Below are 21,950 nucleotides of genomic sequence, written 5' to 3'. Positions count from 1 at the left end.
TGATTTGGAGGTTGAGGGAGGAGGATTGCAAGTTTGAAGCCAGCCTCAGCTACTTAGTGAGACCCTATCTCAAAATAAAAAGTAAAAAGGGCTGGTTATGTTGCTTGATGGTAAATTACCCCTGGGTTTAATCCCCAATACTGCAAAAAGAAAAAAACAAACTGAATTTCTAGTTTAACCATTAGCCTCTGTTTTCAGTTTCATAGAAATCTCCCTCATTAAATGCCTGACTGCTCATACCACCTAGCAAATACTTTTTACTCCTGGGTCCCAGCAGATGATTCAGCTGGTCCTTAGTGAACAGAAGGTGACAGAATGAAAAAAAATGACCCATACTGTTCAAAGGAAAGAAAGACATCTCTTTTTTCCTTGAACACAAGGGAATGCTGACTTTAATGAATATTATTGAGTAATTTTTTTTTCTCTGACAGTTTTCTTTTTATTTTATTTTTTTGGTACTGGGAATTGAACCCAGTGGTATTTAACCACTAAGCCACATCCCCAGCCCTTTTTATATTTTGTAGAGACAGGGTCTTGCTAAGTTGCTGAGGCTGGCTTTGAACTCACAAGATCCTCCTGCCACAGCCTCCCCAGCTGCTGGGATTATAGGTTTGTGCCAGTGTGCCTGGCCTGACAGTTGATTTAAGCAAACTGTTATAGTAACTCTGGTGAAAAAAATTTTTAATTGCAAAGCTTTGGTTGCTTTTTGGTTACTTGAAATCTTAAATTACAATACTTTTTTCTTTTTTTGTACCGGGGATTGAACGCAGGGGTGCTTAATCACCAAGCTACATCCCCAGCCCTTTTTTATTTTTTGAGACAAGGTCTCACCAAGTGGCTGAGGCTGGCTTTGAACTTGTGATCCTTCTGCCTCAACTTCAAGAGCTGCTTGGGATTACAGATGTGCACTACTGTGCCTGGCTATACTACTTTTTAGGTCAACATTTATTAAAATCTGCGCTTTTTAGTATTACTTGCATTGCTTTTTATGAATATATTTAGGTAGATGAAAGAGTTACATATAAATTGAAAAATAGTTTTCATTACAATTATATACTTATAGAGGAAAAATTATAAAATACAGTTAAACCAAGAAGGAGAGAAAGAGTCCTGAATCCTCACTACTCAAAAGACCTGTTAATATTTTGGTGTGTATTTCAAACGCTTACTGGGAGAATGCAGTATACTCTATTAGGTGCTTGTGTGCAGGGTCTGTTAGTATGTGAAGGATGGAAAGCAAAAGAAATACAAGTGAAGAAACTACGGTGAATTAAGTATTTTATGTAGCCAGGAACTGTGCTAAATGCTTTATTAAAAATTATTTTTTGAGGTAAACATTCTCATTTTCATTTTCCAGAAATAAAAACTGGGATTTTGGAGCATGTAGTATGTTGTCTAAGGTTGGTCGTGGAGTTAGGATATGAGCCCAGTTTATATTATACCTAAGAAAACATAAACCAAACCTTGTCACTCCTCTAAGCCTTTCAGTGTCTTCCTGATACATTGAGGGCTGAAAAAGTAAAACTGAAGTTATTTTTAGTTGTAGATGGACACAATACTTTTGTTTATTTAAGGTTTTTTGTTTGTTTTTTGTTTTTTAAGTGTGGTGCTAGGGATCAAATCCAGTACCTCATGTGCTAGGCACCTGCTCTACCACTTAGCCTCAACCCCAGCCCTGAAGTTCTTTCATTAGTTTATTTACTTTTGGGTACTGGGATTGAACCCAGTGTTACCTTACCACTGAGCTACTTTCCCAACCCTTTTCATTTTGAGACAGGATCTCACCAAGTTGCTTGGGGCCTTGCTAAGTTGGAGCTGGCCTCAGATTTGTGATCCTTCTGCCTCAGTCTCTTGAGTAGCTGGGATTACAGGTGTGCATCACTGTGCCTGGCTCCTTTCATTAGTTTATAATGCACTTATTCCCTGCCTAGCCCTCTGACTTCATTCCTGTCACTATCCCTTTGCTTTATATAGATGATCTCCTTGCCTTTTTGGGGGGATGTGAGGGGCTCGTGGTCTTGCTATGTTGCCCAGACCGGTCTTAAATGCCTAGGCTCAAGGGATCCTCCTTCCTCGGTTTCCTGAGTGTGGGACTATAGGTGAGTGTCACCACACCCAGCTGGCCTCGTTGATTTTGGTAGAGCAAACTAAGCTTATCTGCTTCAAGGCCTTTGCATGTGGTTTCCTCTATCTGGGTGGGATACTCTTAAGTCAGATCTTTGCACCATCTGCCCTTTCACCACTTTCAGGTCTTTGACCAACTGCCATCTCTTCAAAAAACTTTTCCTGACTACTTTATCTAAACTAGTAGCTTCTGTCTCTTATGTCTTTGCCTAGCTTTGTTTTTCTTCATGGCACTTAACACTTTTCTGACATTGTATTTTGCATTTATTTATTGCTAATTTATGACATTGTATTTTGCATTTATTTATTTCTAATTTGACTCTAGATACATACAAAAGCTCCATGAGGAGTTTGTGCCCAAGCCTAGAACAGTGCCTGGCATATAGTGATAGACTCTCAAATATTTCTCTATGAATGAATGCATGAAAAGTACTTAAAAATTCTTAAATGCAAAAGGGAACTATGGTTTGGTTAGTTAAATTTACCCTTGAAATATGGATTTTTGAGTTACCCTTAAACACTCTGTGGAACAGACTTATAGATACTTTATACCAGACTTTAAACCTAGATGAAGATTATGCTCATACACACAAAGCAGGTTACAGTCTCAAAATTATTTGCTTTCCTTTCTTCTAAGTCATCAGGAGATTTAAGAGGTCATGGAGAATGGTGATTTTTCAGATATGTGTTATACTCCTATTGTAGGTCATAAATCATATTTTAGTGGCTCTTAGTCTAAGTTGCAATACACATTACCATAGGGCAGAAGTATTTTTAGTTTTGATGAAATTTGGAAATAATTATATACTGTTTACAACAAAGATCTCTCACTGTTCTAAAATACATAGTGAGCCTTTGCCCTTTTTTCAAAATTTTCAAAAATTTAAACCTCAGAAGTTTAAAAGGGACAATGAATGCCCTCTACTTTGATTCACCAGGCTTTTTTTTTTTCTTTTCTTTTTTTTTTTTTTGGTCACATTTATCTGTTTCTCTTCTTCCTCTTGTTGGCTCTGGGACTTGTTCTCACTTTTGCTTTCTTGCCACACACATGGATATTTGTATACACAATTGTTCTGTGTGTGTGACCATTTAAAAGCTGTAGACATCATAACTCCAGTGTTTAGAAATAGTTCACAAATTTCCCTGTTGTCAAAAAATGTCCTTTTTAGATGTATTTTTTTCCAGTTAAGAATCATATTGGGCTGGGGCTGTAGCTCAGTTGTAGAGTGCCTGCCTTGCATGTGTGAGACACCACTACAGGTATGCACCACTACTTTTGACTTCCTCAGCACCACATAAAATTGAATAAATAATGATACTGTGTTCATCTACAACTAAATAAATATTTTTTTTAAAGAATCATTTTATTGGGTTATAGTAGCTTTTTAGTCTTCTTTAAAATGGTTCCCTGGGGGCTGGGGATGTGGCTCATGCGGTAGCGTGCTCACCTGGCATGTGCGGGATACTAGGTTCAATCCTCAGCACCACATAAAAATAAAATAAAGATGTGTCCACCGAAAACTAAAAATAAATATTAAAAAAAAAATGGTTCCCTTGCTGTTGTTTCCCCCTTTTTGATGTTCTTCACTTTTAGGATTAGATTCAGATTAAACATTTTGGAAAGAAAAATGCATGAAGGTTTTAATACTGAAGAAACTTATATTGAAAAGTAAAACAAAGGGTACTTTTCCTCTTTTTTCTGCAGGATTCTAAACACAAGCAGTTTGCTCTGTGACTGTCATTTGAAGTGGTTACTTCAATGGCTGGTTGATAATAACTTTCATCATTCTGTAAATGTAAGCTGTGCACATCCTGAATGGCTAGCAGGGCAAAGCATCCTGAATGTGGACCTGAAAGATTTTGTCTGTGGTTTGTATTTTTGTCTTAAAATTTTATATATTACTTATTTAACTGTATTAACAGAATTAAAAAGAAAAGAACCACTAGCTTTCCCATTAGCATATCTATTTCCATTTTTCTGTGTTATTCTCTAACCTGGGTTTCAGTGATTATATTTTAATAATCAGAGGTTAAATTTTGTGTTCTTTGATTTAATATTTCATAAGCAGTTTTTCCCTCTGTCATCTTACTTGTTTTTTCAGTGCTAGGAATCAAACCTAGAGCCATAGCCTCAAACCACTGAGCTATGTGCCCCAGTCCACCTCTGTATATTCTTTATTTTTTTGAGATAGGTCTCACTATGTTGCCCAGGCTATCCTTGAATCTGGGCTTAAGTGATCCTTCTGCTGAATCAATAAGTATGGATTTTTTTTTTTTACATGAATACTTATTATAGATCTTGAAAAGTGCCACAGGTATTCTAAAAAAAGAACACTAGTTGTATTGTGACCAGCAGTGTATGTCGTCATCAGCAATGCTGTAATTATACATGTACAGCAAGTTTTATGTATAATAAGGTACTGATTTCATGTGCTGTATTTTTAAATGCAGCTTTTTAAGACTGAAGGATTTTTTTTAAGACTTGGATTTTTTTTTTTTTCTTGAGGGGATAGACAAGTTGTCTTGATTTTAATACTTATAATTTCTGGTATAAATCTTTTTCAACTTGGAAATTTTGCCTTTACATTCAAATTTAAATCCTTTAAAGTAGAAGGAATGATTCTTAGCTTCACATGGAACAGTCATCCCTCAGCTTCCATAGGGGTTTGCTTCCAAGATCCTTGGATGTGTCAGTCCCTCATATAAAATGATATAGTATTTGCATATAAATGCAATATCTGCATATTAATTAACTCTAAATTACTTAAGATACCTAATGTGATATAAATGCTATATAAATAGTTATACTGTTTTATCTAAGGAATAATTTTAGGAATAAGAACAAAAGTCTGTACATGTTCAGAACAAAATAATTTTTTCCTGTTGTTATTTATTTTTTGATACTGGGGATTGAACCCAGGGGCATTTTATCACTGAGGTATATCCCCAGCCCCTATTTTAATTTTGAGACAGGGTCTTGCTAAGTTGCTTAGGGACTCACTAAGTTGCTGAGGCTGGCTTCAAACTTGAAATCTTCCTGCCTTACCCTCCATATTGCTAGGATTATAGGTGTGCACCACTACTTTTGACTTCCTCTGTTATTTTAATTCTTCCATTGGTTGAATTCTTGGATGCAAAGCTCTTGGAAATAGAGGGATGACTTCAGTACATCTGTGTTGCGTACCAGTAGTGTTTGTGTTCATTTGAGTACTTTTGTTTTGCCAGATCTAATTTTACAATCTACTTAATGATACTTGGGGTACTTGCAAGTTCAGGCCCACAAAATACTTCCATTGTTTTTACAAATTTTAAAGAAGGAAACAAAGAATCTAATAAAGACTAAATTCTGCATATGTTGCTGCACATTTCTTTTTGATTTTAGTAATTAAATGTAGACATATCTCTTATATTCTATCATTCTTCATATCACTTTTATACGGTGAAATATTATTCAGTAAAGATAATAAAGTTAAGAATTCATATGCAAACCTCTCTGAATCAACCCAGTAGCGTTACAGTTTATAAATCTATAGTTGATTAGTCAGTCCTACACTAATCTTTAGTTGTACATTTGACATACTTGGATTTTTTTTCACTATTTTAATGTTGTGAGTATTCACAGAGTACTGCCAAGTATTTTGTATTATTGATGGTACTCTGTGAAATAGAATAGTACATATCCCCATTTTCTATATTGGCATGGAAAGGGTAATAGTTATAATATATGTAATATATAATAAGAAAGTGATAATAGAATTAGAACTTGTCTTGAAATTCTAATCTAAGGTTTCTTTTTTTCTCCGCTAACTGGTAATGCTTAAGAAATACATTATAAGCACATAAGTGTCATGGATAGTAAAACTGGATCCTTATGTCAGGAGCCTGAGTTCCTGTCTAGGTTCTGCCAGTGACTTAATGACTTTGAGCAAGCCATTTACTTGCTCATTTACAGAAAATACTTTTCTGTAATGTTTCCCCCATCTTTAAACAAAGGAATTGGACATCAGCTCTATAATCTTTTTCAACTTTAATATGCCACTGTATAAATAGAACTCACAGTTTTACGGTATTTGTTTTAAAATTGAATCTAAAGAAGTACAAGTAAATAATTAACATGTCTACTACTGCATTTTTCCCCCCTCAGATGATTTTCTCAAGCCACAGATAAGGACACATCCTGAATCCACAGTTGCTCTAAGAGGAGTTAATGTGTCTCTGACATGTACTGCAGTGAGTAGCAGTGATTCACCCATGTCCACTGTGTGGCGCAAAAATAGTGAAATCGTATATGATGTGGATATTGAGAATTTTGTTCGTTACCGGCAGCAAGCTGGAGAAGCTCTGGAATATACTAGTATTTTACATCTTTTCAATGTGAATTTCACAGATGAAGGAAAATACCAGTGTATTGTTACTAATCATTTTGGTTCCAATTATTCTCAAAAAGCCAAACTGACAGTGAATGGTAAGGAATTATGTTCCTTGACTATATTTAGTTTAGATTGGTATTATTGTCTAAATTAGTCACAAAGAATCATTTTTGAAATTAATGCTCTTCTTTCTGTGGCTGGAAAAAAAAAAAACTTCAGGATAGCTTTATCTATTGCCTATTATGTTGTATAAATGTCACATTTTAGACTTTATGCAACCAAAAAATGTATTTGTCTTCTGTGTTTCTTAGATTTTTAAAGACCTATTTTTTTTTTAAACATGCAATTTCCTTGACCACTGTGTTGATGTTAGTTTAGGAAGCACCATTTAACTTTATACATATGAGAGTATTATTAAATATCGTTTTGAAATATGGAGTTCAGAAATGTTTGTGGCCTTCTGCTTTCCCTAATCCCATCAGGAAAATCACAGGCATGTCAGATATTCTAGAAGAGTTCGTTGTCACTGTGCTCTAAATACTCTTTGAGTTTCTGAGAGGAAAGATGGCTTCTAAAGTTGTATTGACTGTCAATCCAGAGAGAATGTCTTCTCAAAGAAATGCATCATTTCAACAATTGATATTTTGCCTGTCAGATTGGCGTGTTGTGTATATTTTTCCCTCTCCTGACTTTTTTCTTAATGATCTTTCTTGGAACAGAGATGCCATCTTTTCTGAAAACTCCAATGGATCTGACTATCCGCACTGGTGCCATGGCCAGATTAGAATGTGCTGCAGAGGGGCACCCTGTACCTCAGATTTCCTGGCAGAAAGATGGTGGTACTGACTTTCCTGCAGCTCGAGAAAGACGCATGCACGTCATGCCTGAGGATGATGTCTTCTTCATTGCCAATGTGAAAATAGAAGACATGGGAATCTATAGTTGCATGGCGCAAAATATAGCAGGAGGCCTCTCAGCAAATGCCTCTCTAACAGTTTTAGGTACATTAACTGCTTCAAGTATCCCTACTATTTTGGGAGCTTTTAAGAGCTGATTTTGTTTTGCAAATTATTATTATTTTGCAAAATAATTTTGAGATTTCAGTTGTGATTTTTTACCTTTGTTATTATTTTGTCACTTTATTTAAGTTATGTCAGCCTAGGATATTAGTGGGTCAGATAACTGAAATCTGGGGAAATGCTGAGGGCAGAATTAGGGTTCTTTATCTCATAAATCGAAAATTCAAATCCCTTAATTTTATGTCTCCCTCTGTAATTTTTCTACTTTGTGTATTTTATTAACTTTTCAGAAAGCTCACATTACAAGTCCTACTGTTTTTCTTAGAAATGTTCTAGCCATTCTCTAATGCTCCACATACTATTTCACAAAGAACCTAAGATAATTTAAAATACAACATATAACCGTTGTATTAACTCATTAGATTTTCTGTTTTCCCCTCTATTGTGCTTCATAATCCTGTATTCTGGCAAAATGTTTTTTCTTCAAATATCTCCCTTACTAGAATTTTTATTTATTTTCTAATGAGTCCTATTCTCAAGTTTAAAGCAAATTCTTCTTTCTAGTTCTGTATTTCCCTAGATGGCAGGGTTTTTTAAAAGAAGTTTGTTAGATTTGTTACTTGTTTAATCAGAAAAATTAGTATTTTAAAATTTTAAGGTTACAGAAAATTTAGGTAAGTCACTCATATTTTAGCATATTCTAAATATTTTTAACATTTATTTTTATGTAGTTAAGTATTTCTACCTTTTTTTTAGTTTAATATTGTATTACAAGGATTACCTTGTCATTAAAAGAAAGTATAAAGAATCATGTGACTCTAATTATTTTCTTGAAGAGCAATTTTTAGATATGTCCTTATATTTTTAAATTGCAGTTGATTTTGTAATAAACTTCTTTGCATATAACTTTTTTAGTTTTTTGGGAGAGCATGCCCAAAGTAGAAATGTTGAGATGAAATTTAGGTTTTGGAGCTTCTGTTGTTTGTTTGTTGTTGTGCAGGGAAGTCAAACCCAGGACCTCATATATACTAGACAAGCGCTCTACCACTGAGCTGTACCCCAGCCTCAGTTTAAGTTTTTTTTTTTGGGGGGGGTGCGGTCTGAAGCATATTCTAAGATAGAATTATAATAGGATTATTATATTAGAAGATTCTTTTTTATTATTAGTTGTTCAAAACATTACAAAGCTCTTGACATCATATTTCATACATTTGATTCAAGTGGATTATGAATTCCCATTTTTAGAAGATTCTAATCTTCCCATCAGTCAAATTCAATAGGATTTAGAGACTACAATTGCCTAACTTTTTTTTTTTTAAGAGAGAGAATTTTAATATTTATTTTTTTAGTTTTTGGCGGACACAACATCTTTGTTTGTATGTGGTGCTCAGGATTGAACCCTGGCCGCACGCATGCCAGGCGAGCGTGCTACCGCTTGAGTCACATCCCCAGCCCAAACAATTGCCTAACTTGATATTTTAAATGTTTCCCTTTTAGAGACACCCTCATTTATTAGACCTCTGGAAGACAAGACAGTAACCCGAGGTGAAACGGCTGTATTACAGTGCATAGCTGGAGGAAGTCCTGCTCCACGCCTCAATTGGACTAAAGATGATGGACCACTGCTGGTGACAGAGAGACACTTCTTTGCTGCCGCCAACCAGCTTCTCATCATTGTAGATGCTGGACTAGAAGATGCCGGGAAATATACCTGTATCATGTCTAATACCCTTGGGACAGAACGTGGCCATATTTACCTAAATGTCATTTCATCCCCCAATTGTGACTCTTCTCAGAGTAGCATTGGGCATGAAGATGATGGCTGGACTACAGTTGGCATTGTCATCATTGTTGTGGTCTGCTGTGTTGTGGGCACCTCTTTGATCTGGGTCATTGTTATTTACCATATGAGAAGGAAAAATGAAGACTATAGTATCACAAACACAGGTGAGTGGTACCCAGATGATATCTGTGACTTAATACTTGAGTCAAGAATGTAGTGCAGGGCTGGAGTTGTGGCTCAGTGGTAGAGCGTTGGCCTTGCAAGCATGAAGCACTGGGTTTGATCCTCAGCACCACATAAAAATAAATAATAATAATACTTAATAATAAATCCTACTCTACATTCTTTTTTTTATAAATTTTTTTTTTTTAGTTGTAGATAGACACAATCTTCATTTTATTTATTTAAGTATAAAAACTTAGGAGCCTATGATGCATTATACCTAATATAGGCATAAGGAAGTTTTTCTGTTAAAATTTCCAGTTTCCTTGATATAACAACCTATTTGAGGAATTAGTTCTATCATAGTTTTTCTGAAGGGGAACAGTGGTGCCCTTTTTTCCCCACCTCTGGCCAGCTGTATCAGAGTAGAGCACATTGAGAAAATAGCCTTCAGAGTGTTGGCTTTAACTGTGTAACTTTATGTGAAAACTACAGATGTCTTTTTTTTTTTTTTAAACAGAGGAACTCAATTTGCCTGCAGACATTCCTAGTTACTTGTCTTCCCAAGGAACACTGTCTGAGCCACAGGAAGGATACAGCAACTCTGAGGCAGGCAGTCACCAGCAGCTCATGCCTCCTGTCAGTGGATATATACACAAAGGCACTGATGGTAAGGATTTGCTTACAACTTCAGCCTGTCCTGTCATTTATTTTTCAGTGTTCAATTTCCCCATTAACCTGAAGTAATATTTTATTTTTTACCTTTTGGTACCAGGGATTTAACCCAGGGCACTTTGCCACTGAGTTACAGCCCCAGTCTTTTTTATTTTTTACTTCAAGATAGGGCCTCACTAAATTCTGAGGTTGGCTTCAAACTTGTGATCCTCCTGCCTTAGCCTCCCAGGTCACTGGGATTACAGGTTCATACCACACCTGGCTCTGAGCAGTATTTTAAAGTGAAAATATTTAGTTTCATGCAAAATAGGATAAAAGTTGACCAGAGTCTTAATAAAAGACTTTTCAGGGAGGAGCATTCCTCAGATCACATCCAAGGGAAGTTAGTGTCTCCTGCTAACATGTAGATAATCAGTAAAGTTTAAAGTGCAACAGTGTTCAAAGCTAGCCTCAGCAAGGATGAGGTGCTAAGCAACTCAGTGAGACCCCGTTTCTAAATAAAATATAAAATAGGGCTGGGGATGTGGCTGGTACAAAAAAATAAGTAAATAAAGTACAACAGTGGTTCTCATTCATCATATAATGAAGAACATCAGAGAGAGATAAACATATCCTAATTAAATGGACCTGACTTCTCAATCCTACTTCTCACCCCTACTTCTCAAGACTCTTGTTTCCATAGGGAGTGCCAAAACATGGGGAGATGAATGAAGGAATAGAAAGACTGGATTTGATTCCGAGTTCTTCCTGTTTCTAGCTCTATGACTATGAACATATTACTTTAGATCTGCTCTTTACTTTATTAAACTTTTACTTCTATCACCACATGCTTGTCAGGCAGGACTTAGACTAGGGATAATTTTAGCAGTTAGTATTGCTAACCTCTTGACTTTTAAAAGTAACATGGTCTCTCATGAAGTAAAGTCATCCTAAACTCCTTGTTGTCTGCTTTAATTTGCTTAGGCTAAGCTTGTATCTTTTGGCACAGTGCAAGCCCTGTCTTGGATCCCTTTGAACTTGACTTATCCGGGCTGGGCAGAGATGGTTTAAAATAATATTCAAGAGTGTGGGCTCTAAAGCCAGAGTGCCTGGGTTTTTCACTCTGGCAACATTACTTCTGTCAAGTTACCTTCTTCCTTCCATGTTCTATAGTTACCTTATCTATAAAGTGGGGATAATGATAGTACCTACCGTATGAGGATATTGTGAAGATTAAATGAGTCCATTCACAGATCTTGAAACTTCATCTTGTTTATTATAAGGTTTAAGAGTTCAAGGATGGAAATTGGTGATGCAAACTAATTCCTTAACAGAAAAATGGTTTGGATTCTGTCCCATGTTGTCATTAGGTGGCACTGGTACCCGGGTGATCTGCTCAGATTGTTACGACAATGCCAACATATACTCAAGGACCCGTGAATACTGTCCATACACCTATATTGCTGAGGAGGATGTTCTAGATCAGACATTATCCAGTCTCATGGTCCAGATGCCCAAGGAGACATTTTTGTCACATCCTCCCCAAGATGCCACTGTCTTGGAGAGCCTGATATCAGTAGACAGAGAGCTGTCTGCCTTTCCTACTAACAATGATAGAAAAAGTGAGAAGAAACTTCCCTGCACACAGATGAGCAATGGTAAGGGTATCTTTTTTGTTATTTTGCTTTCACTTACCTCATGGATTTTTTCTTCTATCATATAGGTAGCACTCATTTGACAGGAAGCAAACAAATTATTACACTGGAATAAGTGGCCATTGTTAACTGGTGTATATTAGAGCCAGAAGTTTTTACATATTGGGTTACAAAGTCTTTATCTGGAGGATGAAAACAGCTTTTGTGGGGTACCAAGATTGTATTACAGAAAATCCAAAGGCCACATAGAAAGAAGCTTTAGAGAAGTTTCATATGGGTATTAGTAATTTGTTCTTCCATTTTATTTAAATAATGGAAATTTGAAATGCTTAGAATATAATATGGGCAAAATTATTTTGTACTGAGAAAACCTTAAAATGTTTTGTTTGGTTGCTGTTCTATCAGGCAAATATTTTATTTCAGCATCACTTAGCAGATGTTTTCTTTCTCCTACGAGGTATGATCAGCACCATAATTGGGAAGACAGTTTTAGAATAGGTTCTTTTGTCCTTCATGGCCCAGGAAAAGAAATACTATACTGTGTAGATCAGGTCTTTGATAACAGCTTGGTCAGTAAAACATAGCTCTTTCTAGACTATGAAAGATACTCCTGAGCATATCTTCCTGACCATTTGGCTTTTTATCCCCTGTCATCTCCTGTTAATCTGAGGTGGAAGGGCACTGGAAATGGGGCAGGAAGTAAGAAATATAGGATTAGAAAGGAGGGTAAATTATGTGGTAGATAGTAGTATTTTTCAGGGATGGTTCTGGCAAGAGTAGCAATCTAAGATGAGACTTAAGATGCACTCTTCAGTTCTTTTTTTTTTTTTTTCTATTCTCCTGTTTCCTTTTTTAAAATTTGTTTTAATTAGTTACACATGACAGTACAATGATCTTGACATATCATACATTTGAATCAGATGGGCAGATGGGATGTAATTTCTCATTTTTCTGAGTGTACAGCTTGCAGAGTTACATTGGTCATGCAGTCACGTATATACCCACAGCAATACTAGTGTCTATTTTATTCTGCTGTCCTTCCATTCCCGCCTTCCCCTCCCCTCCCCTCCCATCACTTCTCTCTACCTAATCTAATGTGACCACTTCTTCTTTTTTTCCCCCTCACATCATCATACCTGTATTCTGTATAACGAAGGGGGTCTCCTTCCCTCTTCCATGCAATTCCCATTCTCCCCCCCTCTCCTTCCCACCTCTCTTCCCTATCTAAAGGTAATTTTCTTCTCATGCTCTTCTTCCCTACCCCATTTTGAGTCACCCCTCTTATATTAGAGAAGACATTCGGCATTTGTTTTTTAGGGATTAGCTAACTTCACTTAGCATAATCTGCTCTAATGCCATCCATTTCCCTGCAAATGCCATGATTTTGTTATTTTTTCGTGCTGAGTAATATTCCATTGTGTATAAATGCCACATTTTTTTTTTATCCATTCATCCTTTTCAGGGCATTCTAGGTTGACTCCACAGTCTAGCTATTGTGCACTCTTTAGTTCTTAAGAGACCAATTCTAAAGCTTGCTCAAGAGGGTAGAGGGCAGATAAAAGTACCATTATTGAAGTTAGTCTTCCATGTTTACATTCAGTGTCCAGGAAAGAAATGCACCAACACTAAATCAATTTTTCCTTCTCTTAGAAGAGTCGCATTAAGGGGCTGGAGTTGTGACTCAGCGGTAGAGCACTCTCCTAGCATGTGCAAGGCCCTGAGTTCACTCCTCAGTACTGCATAAAAAATAAATAAATAAAGGTCTTGTGTCCCACTACAACTAATATATATATATATATATATTTTTTTTTTAAGTCACATTTTTTAAGTGACTCTTTTTAATGGTTCAAAGCTGGATGTAGTGACACATGCCTGTAATCCCAGTGGCTCAGGAGGCTGAGGTAAGAGGACTGAGAGTTCAAAACCAGCCTCAGCAATATAGCAAGGCCCTAAGCTGTGGATGTGGCTCAGTGGTTAAGTATCCCTGAGTTCAATTCCTGCTACCCAAAAAAAAAAAAAAGGTTTAAGGAGAACCAAAGGTGCAGCACATCTTTTTTTTAGCTTTCTGCATGCCTGAATTGTTCTGTGAGAAGGAAATAAGCAAATGAGAGTGCATTGGTGCATTGTCCATTCTTTATCTAAGGTACTATAGGTTTTTGCTACCCAAAGTGTGGGCTAGGACTGTCAGCATGAGCATTACCTCAGAGCTTGTTAGAAAGGCAGTCATGGCTGGGTTGTGGTGGTATACATGTGTAATCTCAGCTACTTTGGAGGTGGAGCAAGAGATCACAAGTTTGAGGCAGCAACTTAGAGACAATCAGCAACTTAGGAAGACTCTGTCTCAAAAGATAAAAAGGACTGGGCATGTAGTTCAGTGATAAAATGCCCATGTATTCAACAAGATCCCCAGGTTATTTCTGTGCATATTAAAGCTTGAAAAACTTGCTCTAGCTTACTTTTCACATGGATTTTTATTTGTGGGTTTTGGTTCCCAGAATGTTAGGCTAGCTTTTCCCAAAATGCACCAGGTGAAGTTAATGTTTAATGTAGTTTTTGGGAAAATAGTTCACTACTGTAATAAAAATGAGAGAAATGCAGATTTTTTTGAAACCAGAGTATAGATAATGTCATTTAATATAGTTGCTTTTGGTTATTATTTGTTGCTTGTATTTGTTTGGTTCTTACATTCTAGAAGTTAGAAGACAATGATTTTTTTTTAATGATGTTTGTTTATTTTTTTAGATGTAGATGGACTCAATATCTCTATAATTTTTATGTGGTGCTAATGTTTGAACCCAGTGCCCCACGTGTGTGGGGCAAGTGCTTTACCACTGAGCTAAAACCCCAGTACAGTGATTGTTAAAGATGTAACAACAGCACAAAATCAGCAGTTATTACTCATGTATCATGAAACTTTCATTATAATAAGGATACCATTGTCTTCTTAGTTATTTTCCATGTATGTATAGTATTTAATTTTTGATGTAGCAGAACCACTAAAATAATAGCTGAATGAGCATAAGACAGCATAGTTTCAGAAATTAATTGGTTAAGTTCATTGAATATAAGGATCTAATAGCCACAGTTCCAATTTTTTTTTTTTTAATTTTGTAAGTATTTTATTTGTCACTGAAGAAAAAACATAGCTGCAAGTTCTGTATTGGCTTTAGTTAGACCAAATAGTTAATCTTTAACATAGCCATTACACTACAAAAATTGAAGTCAACACAGTCATTATTAAAAATTACTTGTTGAGGGCTGGGGATGTGGCTCAAGCGGTAGCGTGCTCGCTTGGCATGCATGTGGCCTGGGTTCGATCCTCAGCACCACATACAAACAAAGATGTTGGGTCCGCCGAAAACTAAAAAAAAATAATAATAATAAACATTAAAAAAAAATTCTCTCTCTCTCTCTCACTCTGTCTTTAAAAAAAAAATTGCTTGTTGAAAGAATCTATTCTGAAGAGAATGAAAATTAGGAAAAAAAATTTAAACAATTCCTCCAAATCACACATTTATAAACATTATCATATTTAAAATGCTTGAAAGGCATGGAGTCTCCATTAATGGAAAAGCAGTTTGCTATTGGCAACAGAACAAAAAACAGTGATAGTTTATAAAATTCAAGAGCTGTATTGTATTGGGTTTGCACTTGAACAGTATTGTCATTACTACTGTATTCAATGTTTGTATGGTTATGTTTTTTTAATTGTGGCTAAGAATATGGCAAATACACACTTGTTCTCCGTGTTCTTATTCAGGAATACTGGGCATCTTTATGTCTTTGGGGTTTTGGTTAAAAGGACATTAAGTTTTAGAAAATTAATTTTGAATTCTAGTCACCACTGATAATTCTTGTCTTTCATTCTCAGAAACATTGCAACAGCCTCCGTGGAACATAAACAGAGAATTAGGCCTGTCTCATCCGCCCTTTTCCCAACCAGTCCTTGAGTCACCACAACTTCATCGAAATGAAGGCCTGGCAGAGAGAGATCCAGACTCTTCTTCCCCCATGCCCTGCCACAGGTTACATGACCATGCTTTTGAATTTAGTAGGACTCCGAACATTCAAGATGGTAGTGAGGGTACATGAAACCCACTCTAGGATAAAATCTGGGCAGAGACAAAAGTGAACTAATTTGTACTTACTACCTCAGAGTTCAGAAGAAATCGCAAAGTCAGCATTTGCTTTACTCTTTGTTCATGGTTACATCTGACCACACCAAGGTAGGACGGGCATTTGGGTTTATGCCTGATGAAGGAAGGGTAACAGCTGACAGAAATGGATATATCAAATCAAAATTATGCAGCACTGGCAGAGGAAGATACAGGACAAATGTGCTTCCTGATGGTTCCATGGAGATGTGCCGAGGTGTGCTTTGCCTATCAGGAAGTTCTGATTGCTGCTTAACCTGTGGAATTATCGTAATTCTCAGAACAACCCTGAGAAAACATTACTGCTTTGATGTTCTACTCTACCTTCCAAGAGCAAAAATAACTTTGGAGCCCTCTGGGAAGTCTGCCTGGGGTTCTTCAGTGGTTTTAAGCAGGTAGTTGAGGCTGGGGCTTTGATATTCAAGGTCTTCAGCAAGAATCCCAGTTTGACCAGCTGGTATTAGGTCAAAAGTTTTTGTATTCTTGTGTTTTTTTTTTTTTTGGTCCCTATTGCCCAGGGAACTCATTGTAAATATGTGTGTATTTATAAATGATTTTTCTATTCATTGACCATGTGTGTTGGTTGTAAATATTTTTGATATGCCAGAATTATATATAATGTGTCTCTAGTTATTATATTGACAGCAGCTTCTCAGATCAAAGATTTTGTATAACTTAGTGAGATCTAAAAACTGTCTAAAGTTCTAAAAACTTATTTGTTAAGTATACGTATAGAGGCAGGGTACTTGGTGATTATGCACATATAACACAGTCTTGGTGAAATTAACTGCTTCACGACAGACGGTTCATACATTTAATCATTTGCCATCTGTTTACAAGCACCAGGTGACATTCCCTTTCTAGCATTAAAAGCCAGGCTGTCTCATCACAACCTTATAAACAGAAGAAGACTTGTTTGGGGACTATCTTTTCAGCAAAGTACTTCATTGACAGGGAAACCAAAGATTGCTTCTTCCTGTGTTTGTATTGTTTTTAGGAAGAGCATACAGAAGATGTTCCTATACTATAAAGCTTTAGAGTGGTCCTTGTTTTTTACAAGTGATTGTTTAAGCCAAAAAGTTTTTTTTTTTCTTCAAATTTCATAGCAAAGAGCTTTATGTGAAGAAAGAACTTAACAGTCTAATGAAATATAGTGGATTAAAGTTCTTTCTTTGTGCTGTCAGATTTCTTTATATACTGTTTGATTCTCTATTCTAATATTCTTAACTATATAATTTTAACCTCTTAAAAATATCTAAGTCATGCATATCCAGGGTTCTAAACTCACATCCTTTCTCAGCTTTTTGTCATAAAGTTTAGCTGAATTTTCTACTTGGTTTTAATCAGTTTTTCTCCTGTGGGCAGCAGCACTTCTTTACCTCTTGCACCTGTTACCTTTTCCCTCTTGCACCTGTCAGAGTCTGTTCATTTTCACTTTGAACTGAAATATGAAAGTTTTTCTAAACTTTTTTAGTCTACATCTCTCTTCTTAGGAGGTTGTGGTATTGGTTGTACTGGACTGACGGGAATTAAGAGACCTGGTTTACTTCTGACTCTGCTCTTTACTAGCTAGGTAATCAAGTGTGAGTCCTTGGACTTTCCTAGGCTCAATTTCCTCATTTATGAAATGAGGCATTTTATTTTACTAGATGCTCTTTCCAGCCCTTTCTAGCTCCTTTAGGAGCTGAAGAGGATTATGCCACTTTAATAAAAAGCTGCTTTTGTGAAGTATTTTGTTAGAGTTGAACAAGAATGATACTGCTTGCTCTAACTTGATCCATATTTATTTTCTCTATAGTAGGAATAATGGTGTAAGAAATACTCATGAGGAGCCAGGCATGGTGACACACACCTGTAATCCCAGTGACTCAGGAGGCTGAGGCAGAAGGATCCCAAATTCAAAGCCAGCCTCTGTAACTTAGTGAGACACTATCTCAAAATAAAAAATTAGAAAAGGGCTGGGGATGGGGCTCAGTGGTTGAGTCCCCCTGGGTTCAGTCCCTGGCATCATAAACAGACAGACAAATACTTGTGAGGAATAATATTCTTTTTTAAAAATTTTGTTTTGATTGAACCCAGGAGCACTTAGCCACTGAGTCACATCCCTAGGCTTTTTTTGTATTTTATTTAGAGAAAGGGTCTCAACTGAGTTGCTTAGTGCCTCACCAAGTTGCCAGGGGCTGACTTTGAGCTCTGATCCTCCTACCTCAGCCTCCCGAGCTGCTGGGATTACAGGCATGCACCATCTGCCTGACAAAATATTCTACTTCTAAACAGTTTATCAGTAACCTTAAATAATTTTGTCTCAGTTGAAAAATCAACCTTTGCTTTCTAGAGCAGCACAACAGAGTATCAAGATCATCTGAGAGGTGGGCCACAATTAATTTGTAACTATTTTGTGCCTTGCTTCCCTTTCTAATGTACTCAAAGTTATAGTACTCTAACTCAGAGAGAGATTTTCCAAAGTGGTTAATGTGGAGTTAGGCTGGATTGCCAGAGTTTGTGCCCACGAATATTAGCTGTTATATGTGGAAAGGGCAGAAAACTGGTGTGAGTCACTGCTCTCTCCATCCAGGTGTGCTCCCTCCATGCTGCTCATGCTGACAGTGGTGTCAAAGTCTGGTGCCCTGAGGAGCCAGGTTATCCTTCCTTATATCAGCTCAAATGATTGAAACCTCCACCCAGATATTCCAAGCTTGCCTGAATAACTAGTCAGGAATCTGTCTAAATACAAAAAGCCTACCTTGGGTCTTAAAATAATAACTACAACATCTAATCCTAGGAAGAATTTACTTAATTGCCTTTTTTCCCCCCTCTCCCTTTCTGGTACAGGATTGAGCCCAGGTCCTTGCACATGTTCTACCACTGAACTATATGTCCAGCCCTTTTAATTATTTTAAGACAAGATCTTGCTAAAGTTGCTTAGGCTTTTTAGAACTTGAGATCCTCCTGCCTCAGCTTCCTCAGTAGCTGGGATTACAGATGTGCATGTATTTCTAACCACGTAAAACACTGATCAAGTGCTTCACCATCTAATGTAAACAGGATTGATGGCTTACCCATGCTTTTTTCTATCAGTACATTGTCCGCTTAATGCTAATTTAATCAGGGATGTTGCAAAGAAAGGCAAACAAATGCTAAGAGAAATCTGTCTTCCTACCCAGTTATCCCTTCATTTTAATAGGGATATGATATATAAATGTTCTTAATTTGTGCCCCTCTTAGGTTTTTTCTTTCTTTTCTTTTTTGGTACTAGGGATTGAACCCAGGGGCGCTTAACCACTGGGTCACATCCCCAGCCCTCTTTTTAGTATTTTGTTTAGAGACAAGGTCTCACTGAATTGCTTAGTACTTCACTAAATTGCTGAGGCTGGCTTTGGGTTTGTGATCCGCCTGCCTTACCCTCCCAGGCCACTGGGATTACAGGCGTGCACCACCATACTGCAGTTTCATTGAACTTGAAGCCTTACTAACACAGGAACTCTACTTAAGCCATTAACTTTCTGTTTATCGGCATCTTCTAAATACTTTCCTTGTATGCAAGATACTTTCTAGAATAAGAAATGTCAGGAATCTGGCCCAGTGTACAGTTGCACCTTAAAGTGCCACATCAGAATGCTTTGAGTGTGTATTTTTCTGTAACTTTCGTGTTGCCTGTACTTTGCCCATTAAAGGGTTATAAAAGGAACTTTAGGCTGTTAAAGCAGTTTAGACTGTTTCCCATTTTCCTATCTCCCTAAAGGGAGATGTTATAAAAACCTTAACTTAAAGGTTGTCATATGAAATGACAGGACAGGTGTCATCTACATGAAAGTGCACCATATACCTGCTAATAATTCTATGTGAGTTAACTCTCTAAACAATCACATTTGTCTGACAAGTGGAACAGTCAGCCTTTTGGGGGAAAGGTACATTGAGAGTCTAATAATCTTTTAATAGTGTTATATTTCTGTTTGAGATGGAATATGAGCAAGATGACTTTTAAGTTCTCTTTATTTCTATTGGAACTTTCCATGCAATCTGACAGTCTTAGAATTTTAGCCTTCAAAATCTTTTGTGTTTAGTTGAGAGTACTTCAGTTTTTGTTTTATTTTGTTTTGATGGCACTGGAGATTGAACCCAGGGTCTTTTATGTGCTAGGCAAACATTTTACCACTGAGCCACATTCCCAGCTCAGAATTTTTTTAAACTAAAGAACTTTGGGACCATGAGTAACAAAAAGGATGTGACCCATGATCATGACTGAAAATGTAAAATTATGGGCTTGTTCTAAAGAGAACTAATGCAAGCGGCATTACTGTAGTGAAAAATTCAAAGCTTGTGTTGCATTATAACTCTCCTTTTTGCTCTTTGATTAATTTTTCTTTTTTTTTTGGTGTCAGATATATTAGGATATATAAAGATAATGATTGAATAAAAAATTCTGAACTTGACTAAATATGAAAAGATATATTCCAAAATAGAGAATGGATAAGAGACATAAGAAGGTTTTATATATGTGTACATGTATGTATATGTATGTTTATGTACATATATAAAAATTTATATATGTGCACATTCAAGTGTTTATGTCATAAATAGAAATGAGAGAACTTGGTTTTTTTCTTATCTATTCCCAGTTGGAATGGTGTTGGAATCATAGTGTTCAGTTTTATATTCAATATTTTACCTGGTGTGGCCTTTTTTCATAATTATAATACCACAGAAATGCCTAGCGGGTAATAGATCAACAGAGGTAAGTTTGCTGTTGGGTTTTTTTTCTCCCCTGGGTCTGGGTTTTGAATCTGTACATGCTCTGCCCCTGAGCTGTGTCCTGAGCCCCAAATGTGCTGTCATTTTATGTGACAGCTTTCATTTTTAAATTTGTTCATTAATACAGATTATAGAGGTAATTGTGAAAACAGCTGGACCTTAGAAGGTTGAGCTTTCTTTCTTGGCAAGTAACTTTTTCTGTTAAATGATCTTTCTCATTTCAGCTCAGCAGGGGCTTTTCCTTCCTACCTCTTCTACCTTTAACTTTTCGTTTGAGGTTAACTGATATTTATTTAGATTGTACTCCAATTAATTTATTTCCTCCCTCCTTCCCTTCTTTCCCCAAGTTCTGTATTAAGAGATGTGTTACAAATTGCACTTAAAACAATATTTGAAACCCCAAGAATCACCTGGAGGGCTTGTGAGTAGTAAGGTGGTGTTTGTGTTTTCTGGTGTTGGGGATCAAATCTGGGGCTTTGTATATTTTAGGCAAGTGCCCTACCATTGAGCTACATCTCCAGTCTCCAGGAGTGTGTGTTTTAAGAGTTAAGATTCAAGCCCCCTCTTTCAAGGTTGTGTGCTGTTTCTTATCAGTCCTAATAATCCGCAAAGGGTGTGGATAGGTGAAGAAACAGCTTGACTTGTTTGTGCCTATTTTCAAATGTAAGAAGTAAAGTGGTCTTATGCCAATTATAACTGTTTTGGAAGAGAAATTGATCAGTAGGTGGTTAAGTGCTCTTGAAATATCTCTTGGCTATTTAATGTGGCCTCTTGATCCATAGAGATTTAATTCTACCCTATACTTTCCCCTGTTCTCTTTTTCCCTTATTAGAGAATGTCAGTCTGAGCAGCCCTGGTATTAGATGTACCTAAAGAAAAGTAAGTGTAAGCCAAGTTGTTGTTCAGTGTGGTTCTTTCCTGATATTTATATTTTCTCACACATAAGAATGTATATTTTATAGAGCATGTGTTTTGTCTACTTGTTTGTCTACTGTAATATGTCTTCAATAAAGCTAAAATACATTACAGTCTTTTTGTCTTCACTTGCCTAAAGTACAGGAGTGAAATGGTTCATTTCTGATTTTGTATCCTTTTGAGTGAGCCTTCAGATAGCTGAATGAGTTGGAACAGGAAGAGTTGCTCTTCTCTGGTTCTTGCCAACTCACACACTGCTGTGAGCCTGCCACTACCTGCCACCTACCTGCTAGCTGTGCAGGACAGGAGCTGTCCTCTGCTTCTTCCCTTGGAGTATCTACGTTGGTGCTAGGTGCCTGGCA

At 36.7% G+C, this 21,950-nt stretch overlaps 1 protein-coding gene across 2 annotated transcripts in view; it reads left to right on the top strand.

The window, feature by feature from the left end:
- Lrig2 (leucine rich repeats and immunoglobulin like domains 2) overlaps positions 1–21,655 on the top strand; it is a 55,376-nt gene extending 33,721 nt beyond the window's left edge. Inside the window, exons 12-18 of one of the 2 annotated variants that reach the window (XM_076862947.1) lie at positions 3,830–3,993; positions 6,269–6,589; positions 7,214–7,495; positions 9,011–9,460; positions 9,979–10,128; positions 11,483–11,770; positions 15,639–21,655. In XM_076862947.1, the coding sequence (XP_076719062.1) occupies positions 3,830–3,993; positions 6,269–6,589; positions 7,214–7,495; positions 9,011–9,460; positions 9,979–10,128; positions 11,483–11,770; positions 15,639–15,859 (1,876 nt within the window). In that variant the 3' untranslated portion in view covers positions 15,860–21,655. The remainder of the gene's footprint in view (positions 1–3,829; positions 3,994–6,268; positions 6,590–7,213; positions 7,496–9,010; positions 9,461–9,978; positions 10,129–11,482; positions 11,771–15,638) is intronic. The other variant, XM_076862948.1, reaches the window with a different exon arrangement.
- Positions 21,656–21,950: the final 295 nt, after the last annotated feature.

Source organism: Callospermophilus lateralis, chromosome 7 (assembly GCF_048772815.1).
Source record: "Callospermophilus lateralis isolate mCalLat2 chromosome 7, mCalLat2.hap1, whole genome shotgun sequence".
Lineage (NCBI taxonomy): Eukaryota > Metazoa > Chordata > Mammalia > Rodentia > Sciuridae > Callospermophilus > Callospermophilus lateralis.
The sequence above is the reverse complement of the archived record's forward strand: the minus strand, read 5'-3'. Positions and strand labels throughout refer to the sequence as shown.